Source organism: Gadus macrocephalus, chromosome 20 (genome assembly GCF_031168955.1).
Source record: "Gadus macrocephalus chromosome 20, ASM3116895v1".
Classification (NCBI taxonomy): Eukaryota; Metazoa; Chordata; class Actinopteri; order Gadiformes; family Gadidae; genus Gadus; species Gadus macrocephalus.
This window is the reverse complement of record NC_082401.1, coordinates 19,797,040-19,814,539: the sequence shown is the minus strand read 5'-3', so window position 1 is coordinate 19,814,539 and position 17,500 is coordinate 19,797,040. Positions and strand designations below refer to the sequence as shown.

The 17,500-nt window shown below is 44.2% G+C and overlaps 1 protein-coding gene across 1 annotated transcript in view; it reads left to right on the top strand.

Annotated features, from left to right (window-relative positions):
* lypd6 (LY6/PLAUR domain containing 6) overlaps positions 1-17,500 on the top strand; it is a 25,888-nt gene that overhangs the window by 421 nt on the left and 7,967 nt on the right. The window contains exon 2 of the mRNA XM_060040029.1: positions 16,601-16,778. Within this exon, the coding sequence (XP_059896012.1) occupies positions 16,661-16,778 (118 nt within the window). The 5' untranslated portion in view covers positions 16,601-16,660. The remainder of the gene's footprint in view (positions 1-16,600; positions 16,779-17,500) is intronic.

Below are 17,500 nucleotides of genomic sequence, written 5' to 3'. Positions count from 1 at the left end.
TGTATTTCTGGAAAAAAAAATAGGCCTACTGTTAATGACCCACTTTGACCTCTTTGTCAGCGTAAGAATTAATAACAAAACATATCTCATATTGCTGGCAAAGGAGTCCAAAATAGCTTCTATGTAGAGTGAAATATATTTTCTATAAAACGAATATAATGGATCATAATTAGATACTAATAAACAACATCTGCACAGTGCATGTTTTTGTTATTCATCTGTAAATGAGACAAAGGGTGGTTTCTAGCAAAAAAATGTTTGTCATCATTATCTTTTGACTTCTGCATAATATCTTAATCACAAAAACAAATAATTGCAATATATACAAAAAAAGAAAACCGGATGGAGATAAAAAAGGAATTGGAACGGAATGCGAGCAGACAAGTCGAGTTGGTTTCACATCTGGATCCGTGGCAGGGTCTTTGCCAAGCTGCTAAGTACATCCATCAGAATGCCGTGCATGCAGGTTCAATTTCACACATTTGGCCAGTGTTACAGGCCACCGAGACCCCCCCCCCTCCCACCCCACCCCCCAAAAGAAGGGGAGAACATTGTTTGGTTTGTGTTTCCTTTACAAGGTCTGAGTCTTGAGTAGCAGGTGCATCATTCGTTCCTCCCAGTAAATATACAGACACACAACCCCCCCCCCCCCCCCCCCCCCACACACACAAAACCCCCACACACACACACATCTGTAGCCAGACGGCATTTCAGAGAGCGACAGCAGGTGCATGCATTTTTGTGTTTATTGTTTTTTTCTTTGGAGATGGGATGGGAGTACCAGTAGATGTAGAAGAGGAAAACACTCCTACCGCCACAAAGGGTGAGGTGGGGGTGGGGGTTTTATATGTGGATTTGGGTGCATTTGCTTTGGGGAGTGGTCCGCAGAATGTCAGAAAGGTTGCTGCATGCATGCGGTGTGTGTGGGCGTGTGTTTGTGTTTGTGAGAGCAGATCTGGGACCAGTGTTTCTGTCTAGAGTAGTGTGTGTGTGTGTGTGTGTGTGCGTGTGTCTCTTTTCGTTTGGGTTCAGATCAACTGGTGAACAGGCAGAATGAGCACCTGAGCTGTTTTTTAACAGGTTCCGACTTCTCCTGCTGGCAATCTCTCTCCCTCACTCTCACTTTCACTCTCACTCACTCCCCCGCCCCCCTCCCCCCACCCCTGACTGTTTTCCGAGCATAACCTAGAAACAACAGGATGGCGCAGACCCCATGGCATTTAGGCTCCCTTTGTATATATATGTGTGTGTGTGTGTGTGTGCGTGCGTGCGTGCGTCTGGTGTGTGCATGTATGCATGATAAATCGAAGACACACACATGGAAAAATAAGCTCCCCCTTGTCCCTGGTAGTGCCATGGCTGGAAAGAAAGACCCCCCCGCCCCCCCCCCCCCCCCAACCTACCCCCTACTCTACAGCAGCAGTAGCAGCAGCAGCTCTGACCTCACTTCTGATCCTCTCCCCGTTGATCAGCGCCCATGAAGAATACGTGGCTTTAATTCGCTGTGAAGCCCATCTGTAGCCTGGCTAATATTGATAATCAGTTAGCGCCTTGGCCTTTGTGTCTCCCCGGGTCCCGCCATCAGCATAACAATGGAGGATGAAAAATGAGTGCAGGGAAGGTTGTAAGAAAGGAGAATAGAGTCGGAAGGGAGCCGGGAAACTATGCAATAAAGGCTTGGGGGCCACGCTACGTGGCTTCCCCTCATGTCCTCCTACACTTCGGTCGTAAAAATGATGATAATGATAATATCACAAAATAAATCGATCAACTCAGGCTGGGGGCGTCTCCAGGGGTCTCTTCTGTTGTGCTGGATGAGTCAGAGCTTGTTCCGGTTCCCCTCCCCAGCATGGAGTTGGGGAGGGGAACCGCTGGCCTGTTCATCAAGCTACGGTCCCTATCAACCGATGATCGTCCACTGGGACAAGAAAATCATGGGATGGAAATCAGCTTTTGGGATGGGTGCATGTCGATTCACATGTTGATTCCTCCCAGATATTGGCTCTTAGTGATCTTTTGTAATGATGGGTTTGGCTTTCCCCGAATCTTCTACTCTCTTGCTTGGCAATGCAGAGGGCCTTCGCACGACAACAAACACCCACGCATCCTAAATGAGCAGCAACATGGCATTACTGCGCTGTGCTTGATGGATAGACCATCACCCCCCCCCCACACACACACACACACACACACACACACACACACACACACACACACACACACACACACACACACACACACACACTCCCCCTGCGGGGTGATTAACAATAGCGTCTGCCGCTGTACCCAAACTGAGGAATGGGCTGTCACCTGCTCGGCCGAGGCAGAAGGGAGGGGGGAAAGGACCACTCCGCCATTCCCCACTTCTCCCTCAGCTCCCATTAGCTCTAGACACTTCCCATTATGTGGCTCTGCGAAGGCTAGCAGCGCCACGTCCCCGTCTGCCTCATGGCTTTGACCGGTCGTGACACGCAGAGCACCCACAGGGGGGAGACACCTGCGGGGAGCCCACCCACCCCTGCCCACCCCTTCCCCGTCCAGAACCCCTTTCCCAGCAGCTTCGTCCCACGATGGGAACCGGAGCTGGACAATGCCCTGATCAGACACACAGGTGTTGTTTTGCAATCTGGGATGGATATAAATGCTTAGGGTTTGCTGTATCACAGGATGGTATTTGATTTTAAATGCTGGGTTAAATTGGGACTAAGCTAACAACACGATGTAAGATTCAAACATAAGCTAATTCAATATCACTGGGTTATTTTTTTTTCTCTTGACTCAACTGAGGTCGATGAAAGCCTAACAGAGGAGGAGATGAATGGCTGGGTGCGATGGGAGCATGCAGGCATACGGGCCCATATCCTGTAGGGTTGCAGGAGTCAGGGATGGGGGATGTCAAATTGAATCCCTCTGAGCTCTCTTTCTTTCTCTTGCTTTATAAGTCTCTCCGCTCTTTTTCATTCAATCACAGTCTCTCGTTTCCTCTCTCTCTATCTTCCCCCTTTTATTCACACCATCTCTCTCGCTTCCTCTCTCTACTCTCTTGCTTCCCCTCTACTTTACTCTCAACTGTTTTTTTCTCTCTCTCTCTCTCTCTCTCTCTCTCTCTCAGCCAGCTTGCGGTGCCCCCCTGCTAAGTTTGATAGATGTCCTGTCAGAGGGGCCCACACACAAGTGTCCGTCCTTATCCCGTACATTCTACATGCTGCACTTGAGTGACAAATGAGCTCCGTTAGGGTCCTCTGTAGTCTGAGCTGGATCAATGTCAGACGGGCATTCTCCATCTGGTGTCCCGTCCTTGGGTTAAAAAAAGGGGGTCGTTCGATGAAGAATGTGACTTATCTGAAGTGGGGGGGGCACAACTGCAAAGGGCTGGCCGAATGGAAGGTAGTGAAGCATACTGGTGGCAGACTTTATAACCAGGAGGTCTGTGTTTATAATCCGTATCGCTTCCTGGCACGCACGCACACACACACACACACACACACACACACACACACACACACACACACACACAGTTTCACTTTAACAGACCCCTGGTTATCTGAAACCTGATGAGTAAAGAGACCTGATCAGATTCTCCACTCCGGTTTTCCAAATTGCACATCAGACATTCCTTTTTTTTGTCATTATTTCTTTCACTTTGAAACAGAATCGCTGTTTTTTTTCTTTTCAGTTTGCCATCCCATATTTGACTTTGCTTCCAGGGCTCTGTGATCGGCCACACAGCTGCTCCTTGAGGGACCTCACCCACAAATCACTGCTGAGGTCCTTGTCATCACAGAGCTGTTAAAGATGGCCCTGCGCTCGGAACCAGGGGTCAGTCATGGTGGTCGAGCTCAAATGGGATTCGAAAGAAATTACCAGCCTAAACCAGTTTGAACAGATCAGGAACCTAAGGTGATCTGGGTAGGCCCTAGTCTAATTTCCTAGTGCAGGGCGGAATGAAAAGGCCCTGCTGCCTTATTTAATATCCGGTTGGAACTGATGTGTTTGATAAAACCCTGTCGGGTATGTTTTGAATGTTAAATTAGTCTGTCAATTAATGAGTTATTGATATTGGATTTATTATCAGACCAGCAGACCATGAAATGATTTTATAATCTGAATATAAAAATAGCGACTTTTATAAAAATAACGTTAAAAAATCATTCATTCAAGAATTGAACTGAAGGCATAAAACATTACCACAGAGCAATATTATAATACACACATATTAAATATAAAACACACGCACACAAGCAGACACAATTTTTAGCAACAAATAACGGGAACGGAGAATAAAGAAAGAGACCAATATCGCCGAGCTTCACAGCATTTGATAACTTTGTAATATTCTCTCATATAAACAATAAGTGAAAAGGAAAACCATGGAGTATGTCATAAAATACAATATCAAAATCAGTTGGCAGTGTGCTCTGCATCCCACACTGGCAAACAACAAGGTTCGGTGAGGCGGATGAAAGCGTCAGACCCAGATTGCCGCTGTATCCATGCCATAGTTATTATAACCCCTTCACCCCCACCCTCACCACAACCACCTCCCCTCCACCCTAGGGGCCTTTGTCAGATCATACATGCATCTAATCGGAACGATGGCTCTCTCTCTCTCTCTCTCTCTCTCTCTCTCTCTCTCTCTCTCTCTCTCTCTCTCTCTCTCTCTCTCTCTCTCGTTGTGCGTTCTAATGCAATGTCACTTCAGGGCATGCCCCTGAATATGAGGACGGTGGTTCATCGAAACGTTACAAATGGATCGTAGGATTCCCTCTTCAACACGCGATCCCCCCCCCCCCCCCCTTGGGATAACACACATACTCCAAATGCTCGGGGGTGAATAATTCAGGGAAGTTAGTTTAAGCTTTAGACGCATGGCTTGCTCCAGCAGGATATTTACGTGCGGTCAGTGCTCTGATGGTTCCATACTGGAGAGATGGCACTGAGCTGCCAGGAGCTGTGTGGAGACAGCGCCGAGCTCATGGTAGCACGCCCCTCCCTCTCCAGCAAAGCTTTCGAGGCATTGAGTTTGTTAGGGAGGAATACTGGCTCCTAGATGTTAGAAGGATGCATAAGGAATGGATGGATGTATTTATTGGATAAGGTGTGGGTGTTGTTAAGTGACCATGCAACTCAATTATGTTCCCAAATAAAGCTTCAGGATGAAAAAAGGAATGCTGTTGAAATTAAACGAGAAATAAAAAGTGATTTGTCTAATCATCCCAAAATACAATTTAGCATTTGTAACATAAATCTCAATCCATTATTTATATTATTGACATATTGTTTATATATACGTACTCAGGTTTAATGTCTCAATGGTCCAACTGCCAAAACAGCCATGATATCATAATTAGTTCATTTAATTAGTTAATTTAAGTATCGTAAACGTATTTGTGAAGAAGTTGTTGCTCTTTGGGTTCAAGATGTTTCGTTTATCAATTACTACTATTTTTTTTATTCATTTCCGTTGAGCCTATAAAGTCCTATGTGTTAATATATTTGCCCCTTCATGAGAAAGGTTAATTTCTGAGTCTGGATTAAACTGCGTGACATTTTGCTTCTCTGTATGTGTCAGCCCTTAAGCCTGTGGTGAGCCTTCTGCTCCCATATTCTGTCCTGCAACCTGGGGTGAGAGGGTGAAATGGGTTATTGGTATAATCTGTTGATTCTCTCATCGCCGTGTTCCCATTTTGCTTCATGTCTTTGATATACCAATATATTAGTTTGTGACAGACACAGAGACTTCCGAAGTGGGGCAATTTTGTGTTTGCGATTTATGTTTTGTTGATCTACAAATGAAGATCAAAGCAAAGAGATTTTTTAATAGATGAAAAGGAAGGAAAAGAAAATATGTTTATTTTCAGTTAAACAGAATGCGTTTCTTTTTAAAATTATATCGTATTAATACAGACTCAAATATCAGCATTTTTCTTTTAGATATACTTTGCAATATATAAGAAGGACAAACCCAGTTGGCTAACCATTCTCTATGTACTTATTCTCTTCATTATTCAAAATGTTCCATTCAGGGCAAATCAATAATGAAAAATACACAGTAATAAAAGGTTTCTCACTGGCATGACCAATAACAGATACTATTACACCTGCGTCCTGTTAAACGATTTCCAAATCCGTTCCTGCAAGTGAGCCGATCGTTTCACGTTGAACCTGGATCCAACATGGAGGCTTTGGTCTGTGACCTGCTGCTGCTGTGGTTCAGCATGCAGGCGGGGGCCTTGCCCTCCTCTGCCCTGTGAGCCCTTTGAGCCCTGTGAGCCCGGGCGAGGGCACAAAGACCCGGCCTAGGGTTCTGCTCTTCAGACCTCTCGAGACTTCCCCGTTTGATCCGCTTTGAAGTGCAGCACTTTTACTACGCGTCCCTGATTGGCTGGCTGGCTTCATGAATAATTCATGTTTCGGGGAAGTCGTAGTGTAGTAGCAGTTGTAGTAGAGGAAGAAAATATGCAACAATAGCGTGTGGGGGGTGATGTAGAATTTGGCTCTGGAAATCTGCTTTGGATTCATTTCCTGTCCCATTTCTTAATCCACTGCTTTTGCTTTGGACTCTTTCGAGATGCATTATTATACTAATGTATTATTATGCATTCTATTATAGATTATTTTACCGTGTTGATCTAGCCTAGAGTAATTCATGCTTTCCATGGGTTTATTTCCTTACTGCATATCAACCAGTGCAGCTCCAAATGATACAGTTCGTCTCTTCTCCCCCTCACTACTCTGTTGACTCTGAAACGTGACTTGGGCAGAACTAAACACTTTCAGCTTCACACAGCATGTCTAATTGTACCATTTCATTTTATTGTGGACTTTGGTATTGGGAAGAAAGGGTTAAATGAAGCCTGGGTTCCAGAGCTCTTGTGTTACACCAGGGAAATGAGTTCTGTGGGGTTAAGCCTTGGAGCAGAGGACGGTCTCGGTGAGTACAGCAGCCTCCTCACACACGCCAGGGGTTAGGAGGGGACCGCCGCATACTTAATTAAAAGAAAGGATTATTTCATGGAAATCTCCTCTTTCTTGGATCGGTTGAATGTAGCCGTATAACTATCCTTATGGAACAGCTATCATCCACGTTAAAAAAGCATAAGGATGTGGATATATATTCTTTTTCTTAGACATTTTGTCAGGACAAATTAATACTGTATACGTGTTCAGTTTACAAAGAATGCTATTTTACTTCATGTATTTTGGGATGGAGTATTTCTCCATTCCAGTCTAGTCTATAGCATTGTTTCTATGCCTATTAACTGTATTCATCTTTCCCTTTTAACCGTGTCCACCAAAGCAAACACACCTAATTAGATTCCTTTTAAGTCACCCAACCGTGCGTGTGGGTGTGTGTGCGTGTGTGTGTGTGTGTGTGTGTGTGTGTGTGTGTGTGTGTGTGTGTGTGTGTGTGTGTGTGTGTGCCTGTGAGGACGCTTCGACCGCCCACTCATCCAGGCAAAAGCCTTTGTCGCCTTCAAAATAAGAGGTCAGGCCAACAGCAGACGTGCTGCCCCCCCTAAGATCCCGCCTGGCCACCGTAAAGCCTGGCGATGTGCAGCCATGCACGCCCTTATTTTGACGGTGCCAGGGGTGGTGGGTTGTTCGAGTTACCACCATGTTCAATGGGGGACGTGGACCCCACCCCTGCAGCTGTCACAGGGAGGCATTATCCGAGGCTCTGATCGCCTCATAGCAGACCAACACACACACACACACACACACACACACACACATCCTGATTCACATCAGGGAGCCCCCTCACAGCAGCCGGCCACAGCGTAGGACTTCAGTGAAGGTCCAGAGTTGAGAGAGGAGCCGCTGGGCTGCCAAAACAGAGCAGCGGTCCGTGATCTGACGCTGGCTTTAGAGCTCTCTGTGATCGCTTGTGTTGCTGGTGAACGCCTCACAGTACAACACGTGTCCCCTTTAAAAACGTGTCCACCAGCAACTGGAACAGTCACATGGATCGTCCCCATGTGGTTACGCTCTAAAGGAAATATGCTTTTGGAGATAAAATAGAAGCTTCTTGCAGGAATGCGGAGGTTATGGCGAGGTCGCTGACCTCCGTTGACGTTCTGGCTTGCAGCTCTTGCATGTCTCGGCAATGTTTGAGAGTATTCACTCATTTTAATGTAGTGGTGATGGATGCTCACTCTATTGATTTGTAATCGCTGAGGCAGGGATTGGTTGCATGTCTTTAGAGATTTATAGTTGTCAATAGAATCATATTTGGAAGATTTATTTACAGTAATTTACAGTAATCTTACATTATTATATATTTTATTGTATTTAAATTATTTATATATAATTGTAATAGTTATATCGATTTCTTTATATGAATATCGTTTTTTTGTATATTTACAGTTTAATTTTAAAACACAAAAGGACACAGAAGACACACAGGAAGACAGTTGGTCTCTCGAGCCCTCAAACTTCCCACTGTGCCTTTTAGTCTGCCTGAGCCGACTAAGGCGCAGTGGGAAATGCACAGTCCCCACACTTAAAGAAGATTAGTAATTAAAACTGTGTTCATATTTGGATTAAGTGAAATCCTAATTCAATGAGAAATTAAATACATGCTCTGTGATAATATTATCATGATTAAGATACTTATATTTTGCAAAGTGGAAAAGGTCAGAAATCATAGGAAGTAGAAATTAGTTAAATAATAAGGAATCTACTGAGAAAACTAGGGCATAATTAAAGATCATGAATATCTTTGAATTTGGATTGTAATGCCAGGCTGGAGGTTGACTGAAAGCCTTCCTATGCTTTCTGGACCATTTGATTGTTTTAGTGGTGGATTTTGAACCTCTATTTCAGGGCAATTCAACTACTGTTTTATGAGGGCCATATTATTGAATTTGAAATGAAGGGAGGCCAGAAAAAGCTTCTTCCACAGCAGAGACAGACGTTTGCGCATGCAGAGTCTCAGAAACTGCTTTTCTCAAGGGAAAATAGGTTCAGATTGTTTATGTTCTCATAAATCATCTGTGTGGCAGAAACAAAACTATCCGTAGGCCGGTATTGGACCACAGGCCGCCAGTTGAAGAGGCCTGCTCTATCTATCACCTAATGTAGCTTGTTCCTGAGTCCAATGAAGTAAAAAGAAAAACAAATGATTCCGAAATGGCAAAACATTATCAAACACGCCAGCATTTTTTATTATATACCGCTATCTCTCTTCTCCCTCCAATAGGATCTATGTGCTTGGTTAATCCACCCAGATCTTCCCATGCGCCAAGGGGTCCGAATGAGGATTACAACAATTATACAGTTGATTTAGAGCACTTCAAAAGCTTGGCTTAGCCAGCGTTAGCATGTAGGCCTTTCAATTAGCCTGCTGCTGATTCAGATCTGCACTGATTCTCTTAGCTTTGTGGAAATACCAGAGCAAAGCCACATGGGCACACGGGTAGCCGTACATTCATGTGACAGGCGGCTACGGTTTAGCGAGAGTTACACGCATTGTCCTATAGCGTTCCGCTGCTCTCCGTTCTCAAAGGAGGGTTTCCCCGGCTGTGGTCGTCCATCCTGCATAATCAGCTTTAGGGTCTCTCACTATGGAATGTATTTGGTTCCTGAAAACACGCTAATTGGATTTGTTCAGGACCAATAGGTCTGCCTTCTACTGTAAGGAGTTGATGAGCTGCTATACAGAAGACGCGGGTCGCTTCAGCCGAGTAATCTTACAGGAGGAAACAGTCTTATATTCAAGGAAGAGGCCCCTTGTTGTTAGGCGAGAAAGAGAGCGCGACAGAGAGAGAGAGAGAGAGAGGAAATGTTGAGAGTAAAATAGAGGGAGAGGAAGCGAGAGAGTGAATGAAGGAGAGCAAGATAGAAAGAGAAAGGGAGAGTGCTCTACCTCTCCATCCCTCCCGGCCCTCCCCGCCCCTCTCCCCTGAATCTCGTCTGACCTGTTCTTAAAGAGTCACAAGACGACAAGACGGTCTATTTTGCCTCTACACTACCCACCCCCTCCCCCCCGTCCTCACCTAGTGGGCGGGGCCAGCATTATACACAGGTTGCTGCGCAGCCCCGAGTATCGTGTTGCCGGCCCCTGCAGCAGATCACTTTCCACCCAGCTGGCAGCCGCTCGGAGAGGGACTCAAACACCCGCACACCCGTACACCCACTGTCGCCCTCACCTCCCAGGCCTCCTGGACGCCCCTCCTGGGTGTCTCCTCTTCCCTGTTCCAGGTCACCTGAGGAAAACACACCTTTTGTCAACAAAAACACACAGAACCAAAACAAATAAAACAAGGGTGCAAAACTGTTATTTTCCATGGAAAGGATGATGAATAAAGGTTTGGTATTTGAATACAAGAAATGTTTGCTGTCATGCGTTATTGCTTAAAATATATTATGTCTGTGATTGTCACTGGCAAAAAAAATGCATTAGCAATTATATTTTACAGTAACCTAGGAAAGCAGAGAGCGTGAATGTCAATAAAAGTCGCTTTCGATCGGTACCAAAGTTGCCAGGACTCAGTGGATGATAAATGGCTTTCAATTTGGTCCGTCTTCCACTTTCACTTCCACAGGCCAGTGTACCTGTCCACCGAGACCTCACTAATGAATGGGGAGCCAGGGCATTTTAATCTTCATTAGGACTCCAGTTTGACACACCATCTCCCCCGGCCACTCACACACACACCGTCGCTAGTTCTGGTCTGCACGCACACATGGCAACAAACCTGTATGTACACACACACACACACACACACACACACACACACACACACACTCTCTTACAGACGTATAAGTACATATGTACACATCCTTACACACTACACACACACATAGGCTTTTTTTACATGTATATCTATACATGGCATACATAAACACATTTATCTTATTTGATTATCATGAAAGAAGCACTGTGTAAGGTTCTGTTGTTGTGCCTCTTTGTCTAGCTACAAGGATGTAACATGTTGTAGGTGATGCGATTCATTTCACAATGCACCTTCTTTACCTCCACAAAAAAAAACCTTTGTCAATTCCGTATATCAACTGCTTGTACAATTTGATAACATTACCAACTAAACGAAACACAAAAACATTGCTTTGCATATGTTCTTCATCATATACTATTATAGTATTTGTCATATAAACAAAATATATACTAAATTGTTTATTCAGCAGAAATATTCCTCTTAGTGCCTTTTATCCTTAAACCCTTCCATCACCCTCCTTACGGATGTTTCTACTTAAGTACAACAGCTTCCTAACACCAACATCAAGCCTGACACGAGGGTTTCAGCTCAGACACAAGTACACTGGCCTCAGCCAAAGAGTCCTGTGTACATACCCAACGCTAGTCCATCAATGTTCTGTTTACAACGCTGTCTAAAGATTGTGTTTAGATGTGTTGTCTCGGGCACTTTTGTAGTTTGCTGTCGTTGATTGAACGGTTTTCTTTCACCAGTGCCAGAAGTCCATCAATCCCTTCTTGTTCGACTATTGTAGCGACTGCAAAGGAGCTAACCAAGTAGGCCGCTGCTGTGTCACTTCCATGGGGAGCTGGTGAATAATGAGGCAGTGATGACACATGGGGCCTCCGGCCACACATTTCAGAGCAGGGCTACAGTTGAAGTTGTGATCCTTTATGTTTATTTTTAATTTTAAATAACCCCATTCACTTTTTTATTGCATAATAGCTTGTCGAGTTATATGAATAATGTTACTCTGCATAACACGATTTAAGTGATCATGCCTAAGGACTTTTGAGATGAAAGAAGAGGTTCCATTTTTTTGCCAACACAAAATTCAGGGTTACAACATTAATTTCAACAGCTCCAACTCTTCCCAAGTTTGCTTCCAGGATAGATAAAGTGCTGAAACTAGCTGAAGCATATTCTCAAAAGAATACCTCAGGGGGGGGAAGCAAAGTCACCACGTGAAGTCTCGTGTTTGGCACTGTTTGGCACCTTTCCATCTTCGCCGGTATAAAGGCGTTCCAGGTAATACGATAGAGACTTTGACGTCTGTGTTTATTTACAGTCTCGGCTGCCAGCCTTTTTCTTGTCTCTCGCTCGAGTCAGCAACTTTGAGGTCTCGTTGACGTTCTCGCTCGACGGCGTGCATAGTAAACGCAGCAGCACAGCGAGTTCTCCTGGTTCGGCGTGACAGTCAAAGTTCTTCCTCCGCTGTCTCCGCAGCCTAGCCGTTGGGAGTCGGGACACCTGCGGCACTGTAACCGGAACCGTGTGTCCCTGTCAATGGGAAGACTGTTTGTGTCTCCTGCTTTTCTGCTCTTTTAAAAAGCTATTCTTTCCCCCCTCCTACCGGGTTGGAGAAAGGGCTGTGGTGGAGGTGAGACGGCTATCTCCGCTGTTGATATTCCCATACGCTCTATTGAAAGCTGCTTGTGTGTAGCCTATATTGGGCATTCAGGATGTACCGTGCTGTTAAGCCCCATAGACTGAATTCTATAGAATGATTAAAGAGAATCCAGCTCAGGGCAACGGTGCCTTTTATCCATTTCCTTTTATCTATTGTAACTTTTTTTTTTTACAGTGGACAGTTTCCCTAATGGCATTCCTTTGGAAATGATTAGTTTTAATTAAACCGTTTTTTTTCCCCCGTTCTGTTTTGACATTCTACCATCAGCACAATGATTTATGTCTTTACTCCTAAAACATACGATTTCTTAACGCAAGAAGTTTATAATGGTTCCTAAACGTAATAATGGTAAACATTCCCAGAATTGCAAAATAGCTTGAGGTAGATATGTATGAGGTTGCTCATACTTTAGTCCAACATGAGCTGTTGAACTGAAGTTCGAACTAAAGTTTGAACAACATGAGCTGTCTCTGAATTTGACAAGATATAAATGCATGTTTACTTACAGTAAGGTCTACCATTAGTCATATGTAAATAAAGCGTCCAACTGTTCAATTTGTTATTTTAATGTTTTTCTGTCTTCCCATTGCACACCTAGCCAGCCTTAAGATGGTTTTTTAATGAAGTTTCTTATTTCATAAAGCCTACAGACGTGTAAAGAACTGTCTGTCTTCGGTGTGATGGGCTGTCATTAAGCTGTCCTGTTGTCAAAGAAAATCAACTACTTTGAGACTCTTGATTGTGAGAGATCCCTTTGGATCCATTCCGACTCGGCCTGACCTGACCTGAGACAAGAATCACAAGGGATACTCAGATAGACAATGGTTAAGACTTGGCGCCTCAGACAAACAGATCAGAACATGCAAGCTGACTGCTAATGCTCGACATAATGTTGAGCAAGTTAGATATTTTTGAGATATTGCCAAAGGATACATCGGAGATTATTTCAAAGGTTAAATATTGTGCCATTTTGAATCAAAACATGACAATTTCCTTCCTCGATTTTCCTTCCTTCCTCCATTAAGGTTTATAAACCATGTTGAATGTTGTGATGTTTTATCTCTATAGGTACGGTGATACATTGTCCTCTGACTCATGGTGTTTATGAGATAATCAAGGCCCAAAGGAAGTCCCCTCAAGTCCATAGTGACATTAATGACAACACTTGCAAACGGAGGCTAATTACTGTACTGTACACTAACAATTCAGTGGAATTCCCTACCCAGCAACCAAATGTTCTCCCTCTCTCTTTCTTCTGATGAAACCCACAGAGAATGAGTGTATGATTGTATATGTTTATATATATATATTCCTTTTTTTAACATGGTTCAGTTGTCCAGCCCATGGGGTGATAGTAGAAGGGAAACGGCGAATGGTTCGGGTATCTCCCTCGTTGATAGGACCCCACCCGGCCCCACTCTGCTCTCACTATTCTATTCGACCGCGTTCGAGACCTTCAGCGCTGATAAGCATCTCTGCTGACGAAACCCAATGCAGGCCTGCATGGCGGCGGAGTGGCCCGACCACATTGTGCGCCGGGTCAAAAGGTAGCGTGTTACAAGAGGCCGTGACTCGGCTGGCCGCCGATATGCGGTTTCTTATGGCTCATCGGTTTTGCGTTGCAAAGAAGAAAATGGAAAAAGAAAAACAAACAAAAACGGATGTACTGTAGGTGTCGGATTTCCTTACATTGTGTTCGGTGGCTACAACCTGAGTTGTAGCCATGACGCGCCGAATGGCACGGAAGAGCTTTATTTATTTTATTTTCTGTATTTATCTCCATCTCCTCTAATCGCGGCGTGGCGAAATGGCTATCCTGAAACGGCTGCCTTTACGTTGGCACTAGACCTATCAGAGGAGAGGTTGGTCGTAGCAGCAGGTGAAAGTGGAGTAAAGGAAGGAAGTTTATCGTTTTAGTGTCAAACGTGAACATGTTATCGTTTTTGAATGTGGAGAGATAGCCATGTGGTGTGTGTTACTGCAGCCGCCACGACAACCAGCAATAAAGAGCATTTCTTCAGCATCAGGTTTAGCCCTGTGACGCCCTTAAGCCTAGGGTCTGCAAAAAGCATGAATACACTGTTTGCTACCAACAGAAGAACCATAACAACACGTGAGAACTGGCCATTGTAAATGTACAGCAATGCTTCCTGACAGCAGTCGCCTCAAGCTTCAGTGAGTGGGACTGTATAAGACACACACACACACACACACACACACACACACACACACACACACACACACACACACACACACACACACACACACACACACACACACACACACACACATTAATCCTTAAAAACATTCTTGGCCTTTCAAGCATTCATTACATCTTGCAGCTGATTCAAACCTAAGTGGAAAGTATGTATTTGAACTACATATTTCCTTTCTATTTATAAAATGGAGGAATTTCCCAGTCATTAATTAAACTGCTTCCGTGGGTCTTCTGGGACATGACAGTTGATCCTTCAATTATCCATCAAACAGTGGACGGAAAATATACCTTTAATCCCAGCAACTATCTGTCCGACTCAAAAGTGTGGGTGTCATGTTTAAATCAACAGAAACTGAACTAAGCGTGAACTGTGCTGGAATGTTTACATGCCTCTGTGTGTGAGACGTTTTTTATTTCTAAATTTTTGTACTTTTCTTGACGTTTACTTCTTTTTCCACCGAGCCCAAAATCTCGGCATGGCACTTCTCCAGTCCCCGCCACGTCCGACCGCACCGCACTAAAGCCCGGAGTCGAGCGCGTGTGACAAATGCAAAACGTCTCTCATTTTTCTCCAAAACTGTCACCGCCATCCCTTGTGCCCCCTGAGACAGGCTCTCCTGTGTGTCCCCGTCAGAGCCCGCTGACGGAGCAACCCAATGTTCTCATCCAGGCTTGGCCTTACTTTACCCAAGCGGGTGATGGACGAGAGCGCTCTGTACGGAGGGGGGGGGGGGGGGGGGAATGGGTGGCAGGGGTGAATGAGGGGGTTGGGGTTTGGGTATTGCCCCCCCCGAAAAAACAGGATCTTTTTTTTTTGGTTGTGTTTTGTTCCCGGGGATGGCTAGCTGCCCGAAAAGGGAGTCTCATCCGTCACACCATTTCTCCGTCTTCTGGTGTAAAACAAGTATGGAGAGAGGTAGACCTCCTTCTAGGGACGTTCTTTTAACTGGCGTGGGAGGGTCTCGTTGTTCCTAGAGTATCTTGGGAATTGTGGGAATTGCGCAAGATGTTGGTCCCGTTGTGTTCCTACTTCCAGAGTCAATAGCCCTTATGTTTTGTCTGTAGGAACCATGGTTACTTAATGTGTATTCCCTTTTGTTAGTCCCGCTTCATGAGAGAGGCAGAGCTTTTGTACGGCCTTGAACCTAATCTTCTGGACTATGTTGGAAAGGAGACAAAGCAAATGTAGCTTTCCGGTGAATTCAAAAGTTTTGTTGATTACATTGAACTTTAGGAAGATATCATAGAAAAATGCAAAAAACAATATTATACCTTGTGTAGTATCATAACCGCAAGGTTTTCCCTTTGCAAACCAATAATTTTTATCTATGAATTATATTATATACATTTATTTTTTATTCTATTTGTTGTTTATACACATCAATCTATTGGTCTTTATGCATTGATTGATATAAAGTACAGTAGCTTTATTTAAAACATAGTATCGAGAGTTAATCAAATTAGAAGTCAAAACGAAATGTTGAAAAATATATATTTTGGGCTTGAATGTTCAAACTTATTCTCCCTCTGTGTTGGATCGCATTTACTGATCTTCTACATTGCATACAGTTTTCACCATACCCGAGCTGGGGTAAGACTTGAGAGGAGAAAGTGTGAATGACGCATTAAAGCCAGCTAAGGGACGTCAAGCCCGCGTCATTTATTTAATTGGGGGAAGCGCTTGACCACAGGGATAATTTGGGCAACAAAACAACGACAATCACTCCTTTTTCTGGACCAGTAGACACTTTTGATGTCACACTGTCCCTCTGCCACAGAAAGGAAATGGCTAATTGTTCAATAAAACTCTTTCTTCTATTCTTCTTCTAATCTCGGAGCCTCTCTCATTGAAGTGCTTAAATATTTAGAAGACATTTATGTTTTGCACCTTGCGGTGTTAACTTATATATTTTATCCAAACACTGATCGTTTATATTTTAACTTCATGTGCCCAATACATAATAATATATATTGGCTAAATTGACCCCCTCTTGCTCCCTCTCTATCTGTCTTGTCTATCTGTCTGTCTTGCAGGAGTCTGCCTCCACCAGCCCTGTCAGAAATCTGCATGTGTGAAGCCACAGGGGTCCGGCGATGGAGCCCTGGCCTGCGGTGGCCCGGGTCCTACTGCTAACCGTCCTCTCCAGTCTGCTGGGAACCGGCCAATCGAGGGACTTCACCGAGCAAGATATCGTGTACCTTCATCCCTCCAGTGAGTGTTCAATTAAAGGTCTGGAGTGACAGCAGATTGTCCATTGGAAGTGGAGGAGTGCTTTGGTGTGCTTCTGTGGTTGATCTAGATGTTCATATATTTGGGTTCAGGTACATTTGGCTAAATATGCTTTTGGTCAGGCCAAGACAAATATATACCACATTTTTAACTACTTGGCCTGTTTCCTGGCCGTGGCTTGCATGAACAAATTCTTCCCACTTTCCAGCTTTGTCGTTGTCTTAACATGGAATACTGACAAATTTGAAATACTGAATCTGTGACTTATTTGTTTAAACAATGCTTTTGAGGAACAACACGTGTGATTACCGTAAATAGCAGCAGATGAAAAAAAAAAAAGGATATTTGGTACAATTCCTACATGAAAGATTTTGGGATGCCTTTATGATGGAGAGAGAACACCTGTGGCAGCAGATATGGATCAGTTCTGGCTCAGCATAGTTCTGGTGCGTAAGAAGATTAAACAAACTATAAACATTCAGGTTGCTCAACAATGGACGAATAAACAACACTTTCACAGATGTGCACTCGTCGAAGAGTCCAAATGATACCTTCGGAAACACAAGCACCTTTTAATTAGTCTTTGTGTGAAAGGAACCAGACAGAGGCTTTAAAGAAGGGCTAGGGTGTGTCACCAGAGTCTGGGTCTAGACCATATCTCATACCTAGGTGGTTTACTTCAGGTGTTAGTAAATGTTATACTA